The sequence below is a fragment of the Xiphophorus couchianus genome, chromosome 7 (genome assembly GCF_001444195.1).
Source record: "Xiphophorus couchianus chromosome 7, X_couchianus-1.0, whole genome shotgun sequence".
NCBI lineage: Eukaryota > Metazoa > Chordata > Actinopteri > Cyprinodontiformes > Poeciliidae > Xiphophorus > Xiphophorus couchianus.
Genome location: NC_040234.1, coordinates 3,526,709 through 3,544,194, shown reverse-complemented (window position 1 = coordinate 3,544,194; position 17,486 = coordinate 3,526,709). Strand labels below are relative to the sequence as shown.

Below are 17,486 nucleotides of genomic sequence, written 5' to 3'. Positions count from 1 at the left end.
GAGATCCAGTAGCAGTAGGTGGGACTCACAGCTGTGGTCCCGTGTTTGTCCAGCAGGATCTGCAGCGTCCTGTATGGAGCAGTTGCTGAGGGCCTTCTCTAGAGAGGCCCGGGCCAGGCTGGGCAGGAACCTAAACACACATTTAGAAACGTTACACGACGAAGCAAAAATACATAAAAGATCATGTTCATTCAAACTGAAACGTGACTAAACATACATGAACAATTTGCCTAATGGATCCCAGCACCAACAAAGGACTAAAAGCGGAATATATTTTCTTTATGGGCTTTTATTCTGAGACTTTTTTCTTATTATTATTTGGCCTTTTATTTATACAAGACAAACCTCAATGAGAAAATAAATTCTCATTTTCAAAAACCACTTGTAAGGAAGAAGAAAGGAAGGAAGGAAAGGAAGCTAGGAAGACAGAAGAAAGGAATAGGAAGAAAGGGGGAATGAAGGAAGGAAAGAAGTAAGTAAGAAGAAAAGAAGGAAAAAGAGAGAAAAGACGACTTGTTGAGACTTTAGAACTTGCTTCTGTAACTGAAGCTCATCTTTATCTCTACAATAATGAGAAATGTGGACCCTTACACCGTTACTAACTGCTGTTTGTTTGAAGCAATGAAACTTCAAAATTATCTCAACAAATGATCTTTATTAAACAAGGAAGTGGCTGACTAAGCTGTTTAACTTTCTTTTTTAAAAGAAGAAAGTTTCTTCCGATTCTTCATCAATTAGCCTACACTTTTTTTAGGTGCCACGATGTGTGTGTGTGTGTGTGTGTGTGTGTAGGCTCACCTGGAGAGACAGGCCTTGTTGACAGCGTGAGAGATGCTCTCATCAGGGTACTGGGAGAGGCGGCGGCAGATCCTCAGCAGCTGTCTGGTGGACAGGGACGAGGCTAGAGACTGCGCCTGCGGAGACACTCTACAGGTTACCATGACGATACGGAGGGGTAGGAGGCTGGGGGGACACCGATAATGGGCGGCGACAGACTCACGGTGGGGTCGTTGGTCTGACGGAGGCTGTGTGTGAGGTGCAGCAGCCGCTCCGCTGCTTCCTCTGGAACACCGGGGACCTGAGGACGGAGACAGACAGACTGAGGAGAAAAAAACAAAACAGACAGACGGAAAGAAAATAAGAAAGTTTTAGTGTGTGGGACTCACCAGTCCCTGTATGAGGCCTGACTCCTCTGCTTTAGCCAGAGGAGAGACGGAGTGGTAGAGGAACATGGTGAGCAGCTCTGGGCCGAGCCACTGCTGCTGGCCCCTGCTGCTGCTGGTGGAGCTGCTACTGGCCCCCACTACCGGGGGCTCTGCCAGGGCCAGCACCCGGAACGACGGGTGGATGGGAAAAATGGACCTGGAAACACACACATACTGAGTAACAGCTGCACACGAGCAGCAGAAGACACCGTCCAACATCTGTTTAGCCATGTCCAAGCTGAGGAAGTGGGAGGGAGGGTTACCACTCTAAATGAGTGTGTGTGTGTGTGTGTGTGTGTGTGTGTGTGTGTGTGTGTGTGTGGTTGTCTATCCAATTTATGTCCGAACTGAAAGGACGACTTGTGACAGCTGGCTGTGAGCTCCTCTGATTCAAGAAGACAGCAAAGTCCATTTCCATCAAACCACAGAGACGCCCACGCCGGATATATTTACTCTGCAGCCACCGCAGGCCGAGGCGGCCGCTAACCATCGCCCTCATCGCTGGCTGTGATCAGGGTAGGAAGTGGAGAGGGCAGTCTTTAAGTGCCTGACGAATCGAATCCGATTTTTAGCGTCACGATTCGATCCAGAAACCAATTTTTCTAGAGATTCTGTTTCCATTATGTGACTGGCAAAAGGAACAAAGACAGCGTAAACAAATAGAACATTTATTTAAATAAATTCTATACTGTATCAAAGTCCATCAGCTTATACTTAAACAAAAAATTTAAGTTTGTGCATAAAAATTTGTGCATAAAATTCTGTAACTTAAGTTACCAGTATTAGGTTAGCTTAGGTGCCTGGCTTTTACTTAAAGAGGCAGTATCATGTAAAATCGACTATTTTGAGCTTCACATCATGTTATAATGTTATTCCCTCCTCAAAAGCGTACCTGGAGTCATTCTTTCATGCATGTTTAAGAAATTTATTCGCCTCCCACGCCAACCATTCAGCTGTGCAAAACGGCTGGGTGAACCTAGCTCTGCCTTTGAGGACGAAGCTTTTTTTTAACTGCACTTATCTGTAACTTTTGCATTTCACTTATTTTTGTTAATTTATTCAATTCAAAGAGAGAGTTTCAAATGTATTCATCAGCGGGTTTCAGCAAGTAAAGCTTAAGATTTTATAAAACCTTTTTTAATAGCACCATGAATGAAATTTAAGACAAAAACCTAAAAATATAGGGGATCCTTCTGTATTTCAATCAAGCATAAAAAAAAAAATCAAATAGTTCCTAGCTTAAAAATTATCTAGCTAGCTAGAAAGGGTATATCAGAAACTAGTTAGCGGTAGCCTCAGCTACCTTGAGTCACAAGATGGTGACTCAGACTTTTGCCTGACAGAAAATCCTGATAAAAAAAAAAAAACTACATAAAATATCTGAGATTAAACAGACCTGCCACAACAAAATGTAAGACCTGTGATTAACGTATTGAAGACCAAATTACCTTTTAGACATTTTAATGCCTTAATTTTATGTGTGAAATTAAGTCTTTTTAAAGATGTGTGAACAAATTGATTTACTTTTCGCCGCAATATATACAGCTAGAAACTAGAAGTTTACATACACCATATAAAAAACACATCCACCTTTTTCTCACTGTCTGAAATCAAACAGTGATTAACTTGTGCGCATTCTAGCTCTTGTTTTAGTTAGAATGCGTAGTTACTTCTATTTGCTAAAAAGAGATTTATCTGAGATTTATTCATTAATGTCTTCTAAATCAGAAGTTCATTCATTTACTGATTTGTTTGTTACACTATTCATTTAGATAGACTGGGAGAGCTCACAGCCTAATTATGTGGCAAGGTGTTGTTAACATGGACATTGCAAAAGCTAAAAATGTAACTTTCATGGACACCAAGTAAAATCAAACTGGTTACACACAAACGCGTGCGCGCTCATACACTTATATATAACACACAGTGCAGTCTGAACCACAGGAGGAGAGGAAATGGAAGTGTGTTAAACCAAGCCAGACACCACAAACCTCCTTCCTGCTGCCTGGCTGGCATTTTAGGAACCAAACACACACAAGGTGAATGTGAAGACATTTCATCAGGCAAAAAAAAGGGAACATAACATGTAAACAATAACTTAAAAAAACCAAACATATTAAAACCACATAATCTAAAAATGTTTTAAAAAATTGTTCTTCAGAGGTTTTTGAGCAGCAGGTGGAGTTTTAGGCAGACTAGGGCTTTAAATAAGCGAACATTTAGTCAGAATTAACTAAACCTAATTCCTTCACACTTTAAACCGTTTTTGGTCTGAACTTCATAGATTCACATCATTTCTGGGACTAACAGACGATGCAGGTCGAACAGGAACGGCACTTTTAGACATTTGCTGCCAGAAGATTTCTAAAATGCTGATAAAAACCCAGTGAATCCACCTTCTCTGCTGCTAGCCTGCGCGTTTGAGTCTGTGCACACCTTTCTTGCAGCTGCTGGTCGCTAAACTGCAGCTGCTCTTTCAGCGCCTGGTACCTGTCCCACCGCAGCAGCCTGGTCCCGTCGTACAGGTCCAGCTCCCTGTCATGGAGCAACCTGCCAGACAAAACACTGCAGAGTGAGCTGAGACGCCCGCCGTGTGTCACGCAAAAAATCCTGGATATTCCTCGCACCGGACTCCTTGAGGATGATGGGGAAATAAACGAAGGAGTACCTGGAGAGCACGGCGAGAGTTCCCAGGTTCACCCGGTGTATGCCGTCCAGAATCATCAGCTTGCCCTCCATGGCGGCGGTTACCAGCGGAGACGGCCGCCACGCTGTGTCTCCGTTAGGGAGGGTGTACCTCTGCTGCAGGAGGTCTCTGGCTGTCATATCCTGGAAGGAAAGCGACAAGTAGCAGAGGTCAGATGGGTTGAATAAAGGTGACTGGGAAAGGGGGAGAAAAATGGAGAAAAAGTGTAAAAAAATAGCAAAAAGTCAGAGGATGTTGTGTCTTCCTCAAAGTCATGTCTGACCACAACAGATTCCTTACAAACTGAAAGATGAGAACTAGACAGACCCTGATTTTTATTAGTGCTGCCACCTGATTACAAATTTCAGTCAGATTAATCACTTTAATGCTGTGATTAATCACAATTATTCACTATGACGAACTTTGACTAACTTTGTAAGCTTTAAATATTGTGGTTCTTCCAGGAATGGTAACCTGGGTAAGCCCCTCCTTCTGCCGCACTCCAACCAATTAAAATACAAGAAATTATTTTTATTTTTTTCCCTGCAGAAAGCAGGTAATGTAGACTCTTTGTACTCTACAGCAACTTAAGAAAACTTATTTCACTCCACATTCATAAAAGTGGTAGCATACTTGCTGAGGAGATGACGTACAGAGAAGATTTTTTTCCCCTAGTTCCTGGGTGTCCCTTGCCCTTCCTGATGACGCCCTGGACAGCTGCTCATGTATCAAAAACCACCGCTATATGATTTTTTAAAAAAAAGTTTCATTTTGTCAAGCCAAACATGTCTGAAGATCCTGAGTTTTAAAGAGTTTTATATTCAGGAAGGTTTAAAGGAAGTCATTTTGTTCATTTAGAAATGTTTCTCTCCCTTCATTTCCTATGAAATTTGTGCGACGAGGCGGCAGCCGTTTGTTCTCGTCAAGCCGAGCCACCGGCATAATTCGCACGAGTGAAATTTTGAGCTTGTACATGTAGAAAAATGTACACGAAGTTTGATCAGTAGACTATATGGATATAAACAAAAAATCTAAAAATAACCATTGTTCATTTCCATATGAGTGGCGTTAAAAGTGAAGCAGAAAACTAATGTCAGCCATGTGGTTGTTTTTTCATGCTGTTGCGAAGGTAGAAATATATACATCGATAAATATCAGATATCGATATTGGTCCAGCTTTTCATATCATATCATAATTTATTCTGCAGAAGGTTTGTTGTTTATCTTTATGAAGCACATTCCCTGAACTTGAAAAGTGATATACAAGTAAAGCTGACTGGCTGACAATGGACTGCTGAGCCAAGTGGCAGATTTATTTCATGTAGCCATGCATTACGTCAAAACTAGGCTCTTTTAGCAGAGAGTCAGTAACATACAGATTCTGGTTTTCAACAATCTAAAATCTGATAAAAGAGATAGTTTGAAAAAAGAAATGCATACCAACAATCCCACCCTGTGAATGAGAACAGAAACCTGAGGGTCTTTTTCCATCAACTCTATTAACTCTGTCCCCACATGATCTGACCCGGCTGCTAAACAGGATATCTCTGCTTTACAGATAACACCTAATGGCACTTTTTCTGTTAGGGCGGGCTCTGCTGAGCAACCCTGTCATATTTAATGTCGTGCTAACATGTCACAGCAGAGTTTAAGGGTAGAAGTGGGAAGACAAGCAGAGTTGGGTCATTTGTTCCAGGCAGTGATTGCTGAGCTTTCGAAGTCTCTCCTTACAGAGCGACTGACCGTCCTGTTGCACAGAATCGGTGCTTCAGATATGGACCAGTCCTGGAACTGCGATCAAAGCAGAAGCTCCAGGGTCACGTAAATCCTCAAAGGCGTTATTTATACAGGGAGATTTTTTTTTTTTTACTGTAGACACAAAGTCAAGTAATCCCTGAATTACCAGAAAATGTTTAGAAAGCACTGCTCTCTGTCCCATTCAACTTTTATGAAAAACTCTGCCTTCAGTAAGTCATCACAAGATTTCTCAGTAAAGCCGTTAACAAACGTTCTTAGGAGCCTTGGATTGAGAAGAAGTTCTTATGATGAGTTCAGCAGATGCTCAGTTCCACCAGGTGTATGATAACTGTTGCTACTGCTAGTCTGGAGGAGCTGAGTGGGAGGCGGAGCTTGGTGGGACCCTTGCCTGGCCACTGGGAGAGATTAACGGATTTCTCAAACATGCGTGAAAGAATCAAATCAACATTTGATTTCATTCAAAACATATAGTTTTGATTATGGTACAACATTATAACATTATATCAAAAAAGTAAATTTTACATCATACCCTCCCTCTAAACAGTTCTTGGTGAAAGAAAAACTACTTCCTCACCACCAGGCTTCTCTCCTGGGGTAAATTTGTAATGTGGTACTTAACTCTGGTAAATGCAACAGCAACATACAGTAGTTGGCAATAATTGCCCCCAGAAAACTACCCCATACAGTCCCTATAAATGGTTCCTGTAGCGAAGATGTTCCTATTGTCTGCACCAACTTTCATAGATATTAAAAAATGGCTAAAAGCAGCAGATTTAACATTTCATATTTACCTGGTAGAGCATGACCGGCTCTATGCTGTATCCCAGCATCTCGGCAAACTCTCTTGCTATCACCGACTTCCCGCATCCCTGGGAACCATGACAACGGTAGAAACATCAGACAGCGTTTGTGTGCGTGTGTGTGTGTGGAAGCTGTGTGTGTGGGTGTGTGTGTGTGGAAGCTGTGTGTTCTCTACCTTGGCGCCTATCAGGCACAAATCCTTCACCATGTGCGACTGCATCATCTCAGCCAGCAGCTGCGAGTGGCTGGGTGTGTTGATGAAGGTGAGGCTGCTGTTGGATGGGCGCGGTTCTTTGCTGCCTGCTGGAACCTGAAATTACATCACCGCATCAAAGCTTTGGTAGCAAATGGTTTGGGGTCTTTGGAGGAAGTTTTAACCATGCTCAGGACTGATAAATCAAACACTCCAACAAGTGACCTCCAACATGGACTGTTAGAACGATACAGGATGTTTGTTGGACATTATGGGATGTCTAGATGCCCTCATCCCTGTATTCAGAGCTCTCGCCTTGACGTTCTTGATTAGTTTGATGTACTTTAGAGGTCATTATTTATTTGCCTAAAGCAATCAGTTTGATGGATTTACCTCCACTGGACTCTTTCAAAGTCTTGTACTTATGTTGATGATAAGCTATTTCTCTCTTCTCCCCATAAGGGAAGTTTATACCAGGTAGTACAACAGGACATTTTATTGAAATGTCCAGTTGACATTTCAGTTGTCTAGTTATTATTTTGAGATCTTGATATTTTATTAGTTTGAGATCTTGATATTTCTTGAAATATCAAGAAATATCATATTTTTCTTGATAGTTATATATCATAGCTATCATATTTCTTGAAATATCAAGTACCAATGAAATCAGACATCTTTGGCTGAAATATCTACACCAGAGAACTCTCATTTTTCTCATTCTTACGATGTTGTTGCAATGGAAGTTTCATTTAAATCAGTAATTTAAATAACTGATTTTAAGCAATGAAAAACTACAAAGCTCAATTCATTCCCTTTTTAAAAAAAATCTTTTCTTAAATCTTTCTTTATTTGACACAGACGGAGGTGTTGGTTTTAATGGCTTAGTTGTTGTTTTGTTTAGTTGTCTGTTTTCTTTGTTTTAATGTACAGCTCTTTGGCCAAGGGTGTTTTTTAAAGTGCATTATAAATAAAATTGCATTGTGTTGTATAAAGTATATTAATTATAATATAATTTGGGAAGTTAAACCACAAGAGAAAGTCAATTAAGTCCTATCTGGTTGGTACCAGTTACTATCAGTGGACCCTTGTGTAATTGAGTCTTTGTCCACATGTAACCAGATCTTTATAAAAACAAATATTTCCACCACATTTTTCAAAAATATTACATTGAAGCTTTTCTGGCTTCAGAAAAGTTTTCATCCACATAAACCCAAACGTTTTACGCCCCTGAGTGTTGTTTTAAACAGTCCAGACCCACAGGTGTAGCGCAAAGCTAACACCAATGTCAGCCCATGAGATTGCTTCAAAACAACCGTAGCTTCCTGTTAGGAAACAAACATGGCGCCAGGAGGTTCATTTGCATGGACTAATATACAAGTTGAACTCATTTTAAACAAAATTACGAAAATTGTGTTTCTTCGACTTTAGTGGAATATCAATAAAGTTTTGCGCACTTTTGTAATGGAAATACAGCTAGTTTCCAAAACAGGAAAACAACCTAGGGTGGTATTTCCTGTGGAATTAGGTCTTCCATAATAAAAGTATGCAGTAACATGACAAGAATATATTAATTACATGACCTCAGACATCAACCTGACTGAAAATCTATGGTCTGACCTCATATTTGACAAACACCAAAAAATGCATTCACCCCCTCACACACACACAGAACACAGTGTTCCATGTTTAAGAAAGGGAGGGGGGAAAAAACCACAGGGAAGATCGACCAAACTAAAGCCAGACATATCCAAGAACGGCAGGCAAGTTAAGATCAAATGAAAGAAACGAAAACAGTTTTAACTCAAGGTAGACATGCTAGGCAACAGACATTGCTGTCGTGATACCTGAAAGGTGACTTCCTTATCAGCAGCCTGCACTGTGACATCCGCGTGGCCTTCACGGTCACTGGAGGAGGAGACGCTCAAAACGTTGCTGGGCGCTGCCTGGCGACGGCCGTCCAGAAGCTCAAACCGCTGCGAGTGACAAGGAGAAACACATCTGTCAGGTTTTCATTATATATTGATGGAAGGAAGCCACTTAAAACCACACGAATCTGCTGCACTCACACTCAACACACTCTCCACCGCAGTGTGTCCGTCTTTTCCCAGGATGCTCTTGTAGGGATAAAGTCTCTGGACAAGCTGCTGGGAGGACAGCATGGGGAACGTGTTCTGCAGCAACAAAACATAAACAATAACGCATGTTTGTTTGTTCTTTTGCTCTCTTTCTCTTTTTTTCAATGCAGTTTTGATTTATCTTCCTAAATCCTACCAGAACGTGAAGCGCAGCAACCAGGTTATCCACAGGGAAGTCGGGGAGGCCCAGACTGGAGGATTCCTGGGAGCAGAGTGTTGTGGCGAGTGACAGAAGCTGGGAAACCCTATGACGCCAAACACAACACGAGGCTCCTCATGAGACACTACAGAACTTATCTGAAAAGTATTCGAAACATAATGTCTCACCTTTCAGCAGCAACATTTGGCCCCACGCTGTACAACAACTCCAGCTGGTCCTGAGAGTGGAAAGATGAGAACTGAAGTGGAGGCACACTGCAAAAAACACTAAATATTACCAAGCATGTTTGGTTTGGTTTCCAGTGCAAATATCATAGTATACTTAAAGTAAGACAGAACTAACTTACAAGTAATGTTTCAGCAAGAAATAGGAGCTTAAGTCAATAATTCTTAATGTTGGTGAAAATGTACTAGTTTGTTTGGGAAATTATAAAATGGGAAAAATGTCTTGTTATAAGTGAAATAATCTGCAAGTGGAACTTGCGCATTTTCATCAATGTTAAGGAATTATTGACTCTAAACAAGCTCTTACATCTTGCCAAAAAGCTGCTTGTAAGTTAGTTTGTCTTATTCTAAGTGTACTTAAGATATTTGAACTAGAAACTAAAGAAAATACTTGGTAAGATTTTGTTTTTTGCAGTGCACACCCTTTCAAAAACTTAAAAGCTTAAAAGGGTGTTCTCATTATTTATCAACAATTCAGCGCCTTAATAAAGTAGAACTGATGTTTCCTCAGTTTCCTCAGTCAAAGTCCTTATTGAAATGCGCTAACAGAGTGAACAGAGTCTAACCTTGAAAGGAAGGTAGTAGATGTCTCTGGCCTGGAAGCGAGAGCGGAGAGGAGGATCCAGAGGGTTGCCCTTGTATTTGGGAACCGGCAGACCAAGAGCAATGACCCGGAAGTCCTCACTCACGCGGACAATCTTCCAGCTGTCCAGCTCCTCCTTGGTGTGCTCCTGAAAAGCCCAGACATAGAAAGAAAGCACTTTTCACTATTTCACTTTCCTAACTCAGAGAGCCAAATTTCCAAATCTCAAAAGGTTTTGACTGAGAATGGTCACTGACATGCGTGCCACCGTCCTGACCTGCAGCAGCTTGTCGTAGCGCTCGGCCGACATCAGGAAGCGTCCGTCCTCCAGCTGCATCTCTCTGTTCTCCAGGAGGTTGTTGAGGACAGGCAGGACGTTTCTCTCTGCTTTCTCCAGCCCCTCCAGGACCAGAACGCGACCTTGTGTTGCTGCTCTTACAGCACACTGGAGCAAAGGTAGAGGCAGTAAAATGAAGCCTGTTATCTTACAGTATTTATTTAAAAGCTAGTTTGCTACAGACTCCAACCACGAGTCTGAAGATCCAGTTGTCGACGATTTAAGCTTTCAGTGACGCTTATGTGAAGGCCGTTAGTGACACGGTCACCTGATGTTCAACTCTTTCGAACTTCGGGTTCCTACTTCCTGTCTGAAAACCAGTTTAGTTATTTCTTTTAAAAAAACATAAATTAATCATTTTTAAACCACAAACTTTCCCCTGAATATCGTTCCTACAACTTAAGTCACATTTAAACAAAGTTATAGAGCAATGACAGACGCTTTGCTGTAAAAGTAACAGGACCGACATTTTCATGGGAAAATAAGTACCGGTAACTGTTTTTTTGCTTTGGTGATACTAATTATGCTAATAGTTAATTAGCATCATAGAAATAGATATATTTTTTTTACGATTAGTAATTGCGTCATACATAAGCACAACTAAGTCACTCTAAAATCAATACTTTTCAGTGTGGACGTTAGCTAGTTTAACTATCAGTGAGACATTTAAACAAAGTTAAAGAGCAATAAAAGATGCTAAAAAAAGAAGCAAGGAAGGAACCTGTTAAAGTAACAAGACCGACATTTTCAAGGGAAAACAAACAACTGTTTTTGTTTTGGTGATGCTAATCATGCTAATAGCTAATTAGCATCATAAAAATGTGATCCTTTTTCACAATTAGTAATTGCGTCATACGTAAGCACAACCAAGTCACTCTAGAATCGACACTATTCAGTGTGAATGTTGTTGCTGTGTGAACTCAGCTAGTTTTTCTATCAGTGACACGTTTAAGTTAGTGAGCTCTACCCACTGCTGGCTAGCTACCCGAGCAGATTATAGCCCAGCTAATTAAAAGCAAGTAACATCCTGTAGACTCCTAATGTTACTATAGAGAGAACATAGAGGCAAAAGGGGAACAATACCTTACAAACTTTTGAAAAATGCTGAACTTAGCAATAAGGCATAAATGCCTAATTTTAGCAAGTTCAAATTAACTAAAGTTTCACTCTGTTACTTAAAACTATGCATCAAAATTAAAAAAAACAACAACTTTGTTTTAGTATTATAATAGCGGAAATAATGAATTTATTCTATTATTTTAGCAGCAGCAGGAATAATGATTCATTTTCTGTTTAAAAAAATAATAATTCAAAAGCAACCATCATCATCATCGTTTCGTTTTAAAATCCTGCAACGCCTTACTATTTTTAACCTGGGGTGTAATACCAGCTGGGTATGCTCCAACCAAGTCCCAAAAACATTCTAAACAAAACTCCTTTAGGAAAACCTATTTTTGGCCACCAAATAAAACTTTTTTTTTTCTTCGTTTAGTTTGTCGAGCAGCACATGTGCGTCTGACTGCGAGCGCACTCTTCAGCAGAATTCAAAGAGCCCATCTTGACGTCAAGAGACAGGAAACTTTAGCTGTCTGGGTGGACCACAGAGCGGGCGGCCGTGTAATTAGGTTAACATGTAAATGTGTGGCAGGTTGTGTGGGAAGCAGAGCTATAAAGCCGTAGTGGGGACCAGATGCTCTAAATTTAACTCTTGGTCCATTTTCGGAACCAACGCTGTAATCAGATAATTGTTAGAAATGCGAGTGACGCAGGATCGAGAGAGCACAGACGGGCCTTCTGTTCCGTCCTGAATGGATCCCAGAAGAACCAGAAACAGATCCTGGCTGATCTTGTCCGTTAAGAGTTTTAACTACTGATGGCTCTCTTGCACTTTTATCTTAAGGTCTGTAGGCTATACCTTCACTAAAATCCAAGCCCATGGTAACTATAGAGGAGAACCATCTGAGAGGTCAAACCAGGCCAAGGCTACTCAGGGGTCAGGCCAGGATTTAACTTGGAGTGAGTCTCTATATAATTTGAAGCTTTTCTCAGGCTCAAAAGAAAGCAAAGCAGTCATTCTATCAGAGTTGGGAAGTAACTAATTACATTTTCTCAATTACATCTACTTGAGTAGCACTTTTACTACGCTGTACTTTTTACTTTTACCCGAGTAATTTTATTGTGAAACATCTCTACTCTTACTTGAGTCAAATTTCTGGATTCTCTACCTACTGAATGAAGGACAAACATGTTTTAACCAAAAGTTCACCAGACACAGACATACACCTTCAGTGTTCAATTAAAGTTTCATCCGTTTTTTTTTGTTTTTTTTTTATTAAAAGAAACTGGTTTGCAAAAAAATATTATTTGGCTTGATTTTGTTATTTTTTTATTTAAATAATTGTTATTGATAATTGGATCAGTTACTCTGTACTTGAATCAATTTTTAACCTAATACTTTTTTACTCTTGCTGGAGTCATTTCTTGGACGGCTACATTTCACTTTTATTTGAGTAAAAATATGTCAAAGTATCTCTACTCTTACTTGAGTATATTTTTGCGGCACTCTGAATTTTATGCAAACTCAACACTAGGAGCCACGACCTTCTCTGCTATCTGACAGTTTTGATGTCCAACATTAATCAAACGCTACTGAAAAATCCCATAAATTCTCACGAAACAGATATTATTATTTATCGCACTCATTATTTTGACCATTTATTGTACAGCAAAATTTGTTATTGTGACAGGCCTAGTTTCCACAGAAACAAAAACAGGGTATCCACATGTTTCAGAATGTCAAATTCAAAAAACAAAGACCTTGAATTAAATTTAAGACTGAAATACTATTATAAATATGGGTGGTTGCTGGGAGATCCTGCTGTGTTACAATCAAACATTTTCAAACTCAGACATTTTAAAGTGTTAATTTTAGATACAATAACTTTAAGACTTTTTAAAGGAGGTGTGGACAACCCGAGAGGAAAAAGAAAGCTGGTGGACAGACTTTATGCTGATTTCTTGGGAGGGTCTACCTGCTGGAACAGAAGGTAAACGTTTTTCAGACGTTCTGCTTGAAGCTCATAATTAGATGGAACTGACTGCACTTTAAATTCAGCTCTGGTGGAGGTGGAAAGATAAGCTGCCTTACATAAGAGCTTGGCAACAACACAGGGGTGACTTCAAATGTCAAAATTATAACAAGAATGGGATTATATCCATGTGACTACGGCTTGCGAGGAAACTTGAGGGGTGGGATGACGGCAGGGGGAGAGGGGTTGAGAGGAGCTAAGGAGCGGGGAGGGACAGTGGATATGCGGGGATTGACACATTAAGCATGAATATAGGGCTACAAAGCAGCACAGGGCCCAGAGGAATAGTTGGATGTTCTAGTTAACACCTCCTACGATACCAAACTACCCTCAGAAAGAGAAGCTTTCCAATCCACACCCACACATTATCATCCCTAAAACAGTAATCAGATCCAACACTGCAGAAAGTTGCACCCACAGGCAGAAATTACAACATAAAACTCCTAAAACAAAAAACAAACATGCCAGCTCACCATGGCCACACTGGATGGTGGTTCTGAGGAAGGCAACGTGTAAAACCTTTTGGTACCTTTACATCAGTGTTTCTCTGTCCTGCATGTTTTAGAGGTTTCCCTGATTTAATGTACCTTATTCAACTGATTGCAGTTCAACAAACGCCTGTTAATCAGTCATCAATTGAAATCAGCTGGACTGAAGCAAGGAAATACCTAAAACATGCAGGGCAGTGTGGCTTGAGGACCAGGGTTGGGAAACACTGCTTTACATAATGCTTTCATAGAAACAATAGGCTACGGTTGATTCTCTATGGTGGCTGAGGCATTAAAAAGTCTTATATTTGACATTCTGAAACGTGTGGATGTCCTGTTATGGTTTCTGTGGCAACTGAGAATGTCGCAATAACAATTTTTTTTTTTTTTTTTTACCCCTCCAGGGGGTCTTTTGTGGGCTCTAGTGTCCCTTATATGACAGTAGACTGACAGGAAACGGGGAAGGAGAGGAGGGAAGACATGTGACAAATGTCGTCGGGTCCGGGAGTTGAACCCGCGACGGCCGCATCGAGGACTCAAGGTCTCCAAATACGGGTCATGCTAACCGCTACGCCACCACGGCATGCCCCAGCAATAACAAATTTTGCTGGACAACATATGGTCAAAGTAATTACTGCGATAAATAATAATGTTGTTGTTCAATGAAGTTGAGTTTTACGAATCCATCCGTTTGCAGAAACAAATTATTTGTCAAAAACTTTCAAGTGTCGCCCGACATTCTCAATTGGATTTAGATTTGGACTTTGACTGGGCCATTCATTCTTATTTCAATTCATTTATTGAATTTATTTTATGTTTAAGTCATACTTAACGACTTGTAATTTCACACTTGTGTTATAGATTTTATATTGCTATTGTTACATTTATATTTGCTGATGTTTGCATAAAAGTAGCTCAACAACTAAGAAATTTCCCCTAGGGGACATATAAAGTGTTTACTCTCAATATGCATCATGTCAATAGGTACATTTTAATCTGAGTGGACAAAAACCACATGCTGTCCTATGACATTGTCCAAGTAGTTCTCCAAGATTCAAAACTGTGATACCTTTGATTTAATATCTACATTCTCCTACTAGCTCAATTTATAATAGATCATAATTACGCAGATGGGGGACTACAAACCTGACCAAGAACTGAACAGATGCTGAGAACCAATCAATGCTTGGATGTTCCAGGACTTTTGTTACCTTTACATCAGTGTAAAGGTAACAAAGCTATTCAGTTTTGCTTCTGTTCAGAAAACCTCAAGTCAACAATCTTGAGGATTGAGAAACAATCTAGAGTCAAAGTACCGCTTCAGTTATTACAGTTAGAAACTAGAGATCAGCTTCAGACCCGGACTCAGACCTAAACCTTCATAGCCACATAAAGGCAGCCACAAAGTTGACCTTCTATCACCTGAAGAACATTTCAAATGATTGATGGAAAAGATGGTTTGAATTTTCTCCGTCTGTCTCTGCTCCTGGGTTGTAGTTCAGGTATTATTTGAGTTTCAGAGATTTCAATCAGCTGTTCACAGTTGTAAAAAAAAACTAATTGCCTTATTGCCATGGTTATATACAGTATATAGCAACTGTCCAAAAGGAAGGAAAAATAAAAGGTAAAAGCAAAACTCCTTCCAGGTGCACAGCATTCAAATCCAGGGGGAATACTTGTCTAAAACAGAAACGCCTCAGCTAAAAGAATGATAAACATTCTTTGTATAAAGAACAAATTAACACAGTTAATCAAACATGGTGCCATTATGAGCAACAGGAATGTCATGTCTAAGCTGTTATAAATCTACTAGGTCTTTTGTATAACCTTCCAGTTTGTAATGATAATGTGTTTATGTATCTTACCTTCATTTTCACATTTCAAAGCAAAAGGAGACGAAGAAAGAACAGAGGGTCCTAGTCAGAAGAGCCAATATTTATTATAAGAAGCTGCTCGTTTCCACGGTTACTAAACTCAATTGAACCCAGTACAGGGTGTATATTTATATGTAAGTTGATATGAAAAAAAGTGCTGCAGTGTGTTATTTTTATGCATAGTGGTCATTTACAAAGCAATCATTGTTTAAACCATTTTTAAATTCTCCAATAGTCCTGGAAGCATTATGTCATTGGTATTAGCACTTAGTAAAAAGGCTTAACACTTGACTGTGTTTCTATAGAGAATAAAACTGTGCAAATTGTACCTATTCCTGTGCAAATAAATTGCACCTGGCACCAATTTAGAAAAAAACTCACATTTCTTTCTAAGTCTAAAAATCTAAAAAGTTGTTGAACAAGGATGAGGTGGTTTTTCAGCTGTATCACAGTTTGTGTATTTCGAAAATTTGCAATGAAAACACTTTTTTTGCATCACACTATTCATGTGATCAACAACCGGATGTCACTACTGGCGGAAAAAAACGAAGAGGATGACAGGAAGTGGTAGGAGAAGGAGGGTGTGGCATAGTTTTTAACGACTTAAAAACGTTTCTTTTTTAATGGAATTGCCAAAGTGTGTTTTTTCAACATTGGCAGAATATCGACAGAGTTCTGCGCACATTTGTAATGAAAACGCAGCTATTGAAATTTAACTCGGAAAGGAAAAAACATGGATGAATACGATTTTTTTAAATGGCTGCCTCTTTAATTTGACATTTAATTTCACACGCGCTTATGGTATTAGACTTTTATCTACATGAAAAATTATTTGTAAGGAGGAACTTCCACAATTGCAGACATTTTGTAATGATATCCAGTCTTTTATCCAAGCAGTTGATTTAGGCCCATGGCTTTGTATCATGTTGTATGGAAATCAAGGCATTTCTTTATCAATTTCACTGGTGGACTAATGTTAACTGCATTTGCAGATGACACTCATATCTTTAGTAAAAGTCATTTTTCTGCATTATAAACCTACTGAGTGTTCAAGCATGCAGCATACAGAGTTGATTTGATAATCAGTTGTAGTTTACCTTTGTATCCTAGCATTGTGACTTAGCATTCAAGTGAAACTAATACCAGTTGAAAATGATGAAATACCAGAAGAAAATCAAACTTGATTGAAATCTACGAATCCAACGGAAATCAGAAGAACCTGGTCGATGTAGAAGGCTGTTCCTGATCGGATCTCTCTCCTCTGCTTCAGGTCCGTTTCCGTGGTATCCCTGGACAGCGCCACATACTCCACTTCACGCCTCGTCAGCTCCTAGTTCACAACGACAAGAAATAAAATTCAGTCATTAACTCATTAAATTGAACATCTGAATAACAACAAAAATGGCACCAATAACAATTAATATTGTTTTTCTCAGAACGTCTCCCACTGAGATGCTTTCATGCCTGAACTACACAAAACTTTTTACATTTTTCAGGTCGTCTAAGAAGGAAAATAGACGACTCAGTTCATCAAAGTTATGAATAGGGACGGGAATTTATTGTGAAAAAAATTCTTGCCATGACATGAATTTTGATTTATCGTTGTCACAATAAATTTCAGCCAGTGGTAAAAAAAATAAATTAAAAATCAAACTAAAATGTTAAGTTTTTATTTTCTCTCGTTTTTTCCAAGAGAGCATAAATAAATATCAGTAATTATGATTAAATAAAGTATCTGTGTGCAAATCATTGATATAAATCAAATTCTTTAAGTATGCTGCGTCCTGAAGAAGTTTCAAATAGGAATGTTTTTTAAAAGCAGTATTATGTTTGTGGCGGTGTGAATACTGAGCTATGCAGTTACCTAAAAAAGAAGCAATGAATTGTTTTTTTTTTATCATTATTTTAATCGCTATCACAATAGCACAATAACATATCATGATAAAAGTCTAA

General features: G+C 39.5%; 1 protein-coding gene across 1 annotated transcript in view; it reads right to left on the bottom strand.

Annotated features, from left to right (window-relative positions):
* Positions 1-17,486, bottom strand: part of vwa8 (von Willebrand factor A domain containing 8) — an 85,165-nt gene that overhangs the window by 65,464 nt on the left and 2,215 nt on the right. Inside the window, exons 4-18 of the mRNA XM_028022070.1 lie at positions 16,753-16,863; positions 10,023-10,190; positions 9,729-9,893; positions 9,106-9,155; positions 8,915-9,023; positions 8,710-8,814; positions 8,488-8,616; positions 6,626-6,760; positions 6,441-6,518; positions 3,874-4,034; positions 3,642-3,755; positions 1,167-1,362; positions 1,001-1,078; positions 799-914; positions 30-130 (exon numbers count right to left, since the gene is read on the bottom strand). Coding sequence (XP_027877871.1) covers positions 30-130; positions 799-914; positions 1,001-1,078; positions 1,167-1,362; positions 3,642-3,755; positions 3,874-4,034; positions 6,441-6,518; positions 6,626-6,760; positions 8,488-8,616; positions 8,710-8,814; positions 8,915-9,023; positions 9,106-9,155; positions 9,729-9,893; positions 10,023-10,190; positions 16,753-16,863 — 1,816 coding nt within the window. The remainder of the gene's footprint in view (positions 1-29; positions 131-798; positions 915-1,000; positions 1,079-1,166; positions 1,363-3,641; positions 3,756-3,873; positions 4,035-6,440; positions 6,519-6,625; positions 6,761-8,487; positions 8,617-8,709; positions 8,815-8,914; positions 9,024-9,105; positions 9,156-9,728; positions 9,894-10,022; positions 10,191-16,752; positions 16,864-17,486) is intronic.